The 6,859-nt window shown below is 38.3% G+C and overlaps 2 protein-coding genes across 5 annotated transcripts in view; both read right to left on the reverse strand.

Annotated features, from left to right (window-relative positions):
• The window catches only part of LOC106871088 (tyrosine-protein phosphatase non-receptor type 13), a 217,697-nt gene that overhangs the window by 76,604 nt on the left and 134,234 nt on the right, over positions 1-6,859 (reverse strand). The gene's annotated exons all lie outside the window — the stretch shown is intronic.
• Positions 1-6,859, reverse strand: part of LOC106871091 (PDZ domain-containing protein 2) — a 41,290-nt gene that overhangs the window by 12,441 nt on the left and 21,990 nt on the right. For all 4 annotated transcript variants that reach the window (XM_014917382.2, XM_052965811.1, XM_052965810.1 and 1 more), the window contains 4 exons: positions 5,975-6,148; positions 4,613-4,707; positions 3,235-3,592; positions 1,597-1,690 (listed from right to left, as the gene is read on the reverse strand). In XM_014917382.2, coding sequence (XP_014772868.1) covers positions 1,597-1,690; positions 3,235-3,592; positions 4,613-4,707; positions 5,975-6,148 — 721 coding nt within the window. The remainder of the gene's footprint in view (positions 1-1,596; positions 1,691-3,234; positions 3,593-4,612; positions 4,708-5,974; positions 6,149-6,859) is intronic.

The raw sequence follows: 6,859 nt of genomic DNA on the forward strand, positions 1-6,859 counted from the left end.
TATATATATACACACACAGATATACACACACATATATATATCATCATCGTTGTCATTTAACGTCTGCTTTCCATGCTGGCATGGGTTGGACGGTTCGACTGGGGTCTGGCAAGCCAGCAGGCTGCACCAGGCTCCAATTTGATCTGGCAGTGTTTCTACAGCTGGATGCCCTTCCTAACACCAACCACTCCGAGAGTGTAGGGGGTGCTTTTACATGCTACCGGCACGAGGGCCAGTCACACGGCACTGGCAACAGCCACGCTCAAAAAGGTGTTTTTCAAACAGTGACTTTGTTTACACTCAGTGCACAATGGCAAGACAAGGAAATACACACGCACAAACTCATATATACACAAGCTGCTTTCAGTTTTTGCAAATTCACTTATAAAGTTTTGGCTGACCTGGAACAGAAGACATCCAAGGTGCTATGCTATGGAACTGAACCTGAGACCATGTGGTTGTGAAGCAAACTTCTTAACCACATGGCCATTCCTGCACTTATGGTGTGTGTTGTAGCAAAGTAAAATAAACCAAAAGCCAAATCTAATGCAACATGTAAAATTAAAATTTCAAAATATGGAAGGTTCACCAAAACCAGTACCAGACCCATCACCAAAGAATCGTCTTACTAAAAGTTCAGAAATTCAGAAACAGTTCTTACTGCGCCTTATTAAGTGATTTATTCTCTGAATCTAACCACTTTTGAAACCCATTCTTAGCACCAAATTCAACCTCATGGTTCATGGTTATTATCATACAAGCCTGCTTTTCCCAGACCATTCTCCAGAAATCAGAAACTGTATGACGAAGTGGCGTTTGGCAAGCAACATATTTCAGTACGCTGGTAGAAACATCAATATCGACATGACTGGCATTGATATATTTGGAAGAACCAGACAATATTACACGGCACTTATCATCTACAGTCAAGAAAACAAGGAAAATCTTTATACAAAAATCTGTTAAGTATTTCAGATTATTCAAGAATTTAACGTTCAAAAACTGTTGCAGATACACTGATGAGGATTGAGTTGGGACTCAATAACAAATGTTTATTTCAAAGAACTATACATCTTGGTTCTCTAAAACACCTATCACTGCTGTTCACATACAAGCATCACACAGTCTAAGAGAAAGCTTTTGTTACCAACAGAGAAGCTGTCTAAATATCCTCCAGCTTCTGGCTACTTTCAGAATATCCTCAACTATTGCTAATTAGGTTACCTAGGTAACAGAAACTGCCCAGAAGAATCCCTTCTGGGGATATTTCTGAGAAGTTGCTACACATCAACCAAGGCAATTTCTTCAATGATAGCAGGGTTCTGCCATTTTCCCTTCTTATGAAGACTCTGTTCTTTGCTATGTTAACACTTTGTTCCAAGTTTTGTTTCCATGCCTAAAATTCTTTCTCTAATAGTACTGCAGATTCAGGTATAGGAACGAGATCAGCACAATGAAGTTCTCACAGGTATCCAGTCTCACACTCCACTGTTATGGCCTAGAGGACTATGGTAAACAGAAGAGGACCGAGAGCTAAATCCTGCTCGACTTTTAACTGCACACACACACTGTGTAACCACCACCACCAGTACTTACATGGTACAATATTGTGGAATCGATTTTTACTTTGGTTCTGTTCTAAGTGAGCAACTTTGGAAGCGCTGTTGGAAGGTTTAACTTGTTTCAAGGACTGCAAGAACAAAAATGACAACAGTTCATTACAGAATGGCTAACGAACAATTCAGCAATTTAATTATACACAGTTGTTTCTTGTAAAAAATGCTTTTAAATTCAAGAAAAGATAAACTATTTTATAATTTACATCTTGTAAAAATATTGTTGTTGTTTGTCATCATTATCATCATCATCATCAGCAACTGCACTTAACATCTATTTTCAATGTTGGCAAAGTTTGGATAATTCAATAGGAACTTCTGACCGTGCCAAGTTCCACTATCTGCTTTGGAATGGTTTTGTTGTTTAATATTCTCTGATAAACATTTCACAGGTGTTCATGAATCTAATGTGATCATTTGAAATACCTGAGTAGATGTTTTACCAACCCACACAGCTCTGTATTGTTGGCCAAGTAATTACTGGTATGGAACATCATAAATGAATAACCTCAAGAAATACAGCAAACAGAAACTTTACAAATTCTCTTCTGAGATCGTTTTTATTTTGATCTCACCAAGAATTTTAACCAACTGAGTTCTTAGAATGTCTGTCCACTAGATATTTCAATGACAAAGTGTCTTTTAACCCTTTTGTTACTGGATTTCTGTTCAGATGTTCTGTGTTTCTTTCACTTACTTTAAATATAACAAAGAATTTAGTAAAATAACTTAGTTAACATTAAGCTAGTGTTAAGAACATAAATTGTGACTAAGGTTTGGTGGAAGATTCTAATTCAAAACTTATGAAAACAAGACATTTGTATTACAGAGCCAAAGCTGGTTTCAGCCAGGATGGTAACGAAAGGGTTAAGAATTGTTTCTCTGTTATATATTTTAACCCTTTTGTTACCATATTTCTGTTCAGATGCTCTGTGTTTCTTTCAATTATTTTAAATATAACAAAGAATTTAGTAAACTAACTTAGTTATCATTAAGCTAGTGTAAGGAACATAAATTGCGACTAAGATTTGGTGGAAGATTTTAATTAAAAACTTATGGAAACAAAACATTTGTAGCCAGAGCCAGTTTCAGCCAGGTTGGTCATGAAAGGGTTAACATCAGTGGTTCTCAACCCCTTTTTTTTTGTTATCTATGGACACCCTTTTATTCCTATTTACTCAGCTGGACCCTCATAACCATTCAATGTTTTAAAAATCCTATCAATATATTTTCAGAATTAAATATTATTGAGAATTGTATAAAAAAAAAACTGTTAAAAATATTCTGTGTACTTTAGAAGTAGAACCAATTTATTGCAGATAAATTTTACCAAAATCTTCTATGGACCCTCAAGGATTCTATGGACTGTGGCTGAGAACGATTGAGATGAACAGTGGAGGGATTCACATCTGTCAGTTGTTAGAAATGACACTAAACTGTTGATAGTGCAAACCAACCACCAGAGTAAGACTATGAAATGGAGATTCAATAAGTGGGTAGAGGAAACAAAATGGCAAATTAAGGGGCAGAGGTGGTTAGAGGACTTATAGGGAGACAGGCAGGCAGGTGGGCACACACACACACAAATATTCTAAAATAAATCTCATCCACAACTTACCTGGAACTCAGTTTTATAATTGTTGTTTTCCAAAGCTTCAATCAAATAAATTTGTGTTTCCAGCAACACTTTACTGTCCACTCTCTGAGCTACTTTGACCAGTGGTATCTGCCACAACCAGTTCAAATCATCTGTCAGTTTATCCAACTGGTCTTTAATGGTATTCTGATGATTGATTTGACATCCATTCTTTAATGAACCCAGGCATTGTTGTCTGGGATTCACATTTAGATTTTCTTGTAGAACTTCTGTTTTATCATCAGAGGAACAGTTACCAATATTGGAAGAAGATTCCACAGGTGTGTTTTTCACAGGTTTTACCAATTCTTTCAGGTAACAGTCTTCACTACACTTCGATCTAAAACACAGAATTTACAAAATAATAAAAGATATGAAGATAAACAAACATAAATGTATTTTTTCTATTTTTAAAATTAATTTCTTTAAAAAAAAAAGCATGATGAAGATACCATTATCGTCATTCAATGACCATTTTTCTAGAGTTTTCTAAAAGAATGGGTAACCATTATATTGTAAAAGATTCCTCATTAAATAGTGGAATATTCAGATAAATATTGATTTGAAGCAATCTTTAGAATTACAACATCCACACATAGAATAACAGAGGTAGGCACTATTATTTGCCCTTGGGAGGGGGTGGGGTGATAAAATAAGTACCAGTCATACACCGGGGTTGATGTCATTGACTTATCCCCTACCCAGAACTTGCTGACCTTGTGCCAAAATTTGAAACTATCATTATTATTATTATTAAGGAGCCTTTCAGGGTTGATAAGTACCAGTAGGACACTAGGGTCAAAGTAATTCTCAGGTCTTGTGCCTATAACAGAAAGGATCCTTATTACTATTATTACCCAGTTGAGATTGTCAATAACATGGTTGGTGATAGGAAAAGCATCCAGTTGTAGAAACAAGCAAACCAAATGACAGATTTGGACACCAGTGTAGGGGTGGAGTTACTCCCAATCTCAAAGGGTTCTGGTGATAATGACCAGCCTCTGCCAGTATAGAACAGGGACAGATGATGACGATAATGATTGTTGCTGTAGAACAGCTGGAGGCAGAAATGGTGGAATGCCTGACTAAATGGTTTGTACAATTATTTATGTCCCTTTATATTGCAAGTTCAAATCCCACCAGCTTATATGCAGCAGCTCATAAATGATAAACGTAGCAGCGAAAACCAATGAGAACCTCTATGGAGTAACTCAGTCTGCTAGAAATAGTCGTCCACTGTTTTTAAATGTACAGATAGAAGACAGGATGATCACGGCTGGAACGTCTTTCATCATAGTTTTATCTGTTGGATGAGAAAGCTTACTTGGCAGCTAAACCAGCCCAAATATAACTGACTTACCTATGCACCGTTAAGGTGAGTGTAGCAGCAGACTGTTTCTTCAGAAGACTGACAACTTTTTTCACATTAAACCCTATCACACATATACCATTAACCTGTCGTTAATAAATAGAACAGAGAACAGAACCAAATTTAGATGATGATAATAATAATAATAATAATGATGTTTTTATAGAATAATAGCAACAGAAGCAGTATTAACACCAAAAAATAATCTTGATTTCCATCTTAATGTGGAGGTTGGATTAGAAAAGAGAATACTGCATGATTTGCTTTGAGAGGATCTTTCCTAAGGACTTGTAATTATATTGTTGACTGATGAGAACTGTCTGCTAGAGTTGCCAGATCACGTCATTTCATCCTGCTGTGGGTTCCTCAGGGATAGAAGTCCAGTAGTAGCATAACAGTCAAATCTCCCATGGACAACATGTAGAATGTCAGTGTCTGTCTATTCAGGCACTGGTGCCACAAATGGCCAGTGGGTTGGTGCTTTTATGCACCATGGCTCCAATGTAAAAAATGCAGTAGTTTGTGTTATAATACAAGCTCTACATTAAGTTGGAGATCAAAAACTGAAGGCCAATCTCAAGGCATTGAGCCTTTCAGACAAGATGGCAAAGGACCAAGATACCTGGTGTCTTGCTGTACTCAAGAAGACCCATATTCCACAGTAGAAATATTAAGGCTGCTCTCCCTGGTGTAGAGGATTGGCTTGCAAGAGTCCTGTGCCAGTGCCACATGAAAAGCACCTGTACCGAAGCCACATAAAAGCACCCAGCACACACTGTAAAGTGGTTGGTGTTAAGAAGGGCACCCAGCCATAGAAACCCTGCCAAATCAGGCTGGAACGTGATGCCGCTCTCCAGCTCGCCAGCTCTGGTCAAACCGTCCAGCCATGCCAGGATGGACTACAAATGTTAAATGATGACAATAGCCAGAAACTTGTTCTGCTCTGGTCTTTCAGCTGCAAGGATATAGAGTTGCCTCACTCAAGGCTGCTATTCTTACAAAATGCAAGTTGATCTCACAGTCTGACCAGCCAGGGGCCTTGATCTTGTCTTCTTTGATTAACTTGAAAAGGTAAAGAAAAACCCCAAGATGTAGTTCAGCCAAATTGTAGAAAGATGAGGGTTTGCATGGAATTAGAGTGGACATGGACAGCCCAAACCACCCATGTGGAGATGACTTGGGACTTCTGGTGCTATTGTAACAAAGACATTGACAAGATATGTTTACATTAAGAAGTAATAGCTTCCAAATGGAAAATGGTGGAGGTGGTGATGACAACAACAATGATGACGGTATGTGTTTGTAATGATGACACAGTCTTTGTATTACTTCTAAAGACGGAGGAAGAAATACCTGCAAAAGGTAGTCACCAACACGAAGATTTCCATCTTGTGCTGCTGCACCATTTTCTGATATTGCTTTAATAAAAAGTCTGCTATAGTTATTGTGGTGGAAAGCTGGCACCAGACTGAAACCATAATTTCCAGATTCTGACTTTTTTAATCTCACTTGGAATACTTTGTTCTTCTGAAACAGAAAATAAAATAAAATAATGAAAAAAAAAAAAACTAATTTCAACTATTATTTCTGAAATATTCAATATTCAGGATTGTATGAATATCATTATTATTATTATTATTGAGCAAAATTGGGTGTAAGAGGTACGAAATGTAATGTGCAAGAGAGAAGACTCCAGTAGAAAGGCCACGGGATGCGTAGGGATGAGGACGGCTGCATAGAGAGGTGATGATCTCTAATTCTGGAAGGGGAAAACAAGGGACAAAATGGTGGGAACTGATCTTCTGATGTTGAGTGTTGCAGAGGAGATGATAAAGGGCCAAAGGAACTAGAGGCCATAAAAGCAGGCCCTTTATGTCCGTCCCCCAATGCCTGCACACAACTGGTCCCTGACAAACCTCTTCCTTACAACCCATCTTTCTAACATCTAACACTGCCTCCTCCCCCCCCTCCCACATTTGTTGTTCCTCCTTCCTCTCTATCTTTCACCCTCCCTTCAAACCTACCTGCACACAACATGTCCCTATTGAATCACTTCCCCACATTATCCCCTTAACACCACCACCCCCACTTCAACTTGTGTCCGCTCACGTCCCCTCCATCTCCAACTCTCCTTTCACAGTCTCATGAACTTACCCACCCACTCACCCTATCCACTCTTCGGTTCTACTTATATACACCTTTCCCCCCTCACCACCAATCACATCTTCCCCCCCCCCC

This window comes from Octopus bimaculoides, chromosome 2 (assembly GCF_001194135.2).
Source record: "Octopus bimaculoides isolate UCB-OBI-ISO-001 chromosome 2, ASM119413v2, whole genome shotgun sequence".
NCBI lineage: Eukaryota > Metazoa > Mollusca > Cephalopoda > Octopoda > Octopodidae > Octopus > Octopus bimaculoides.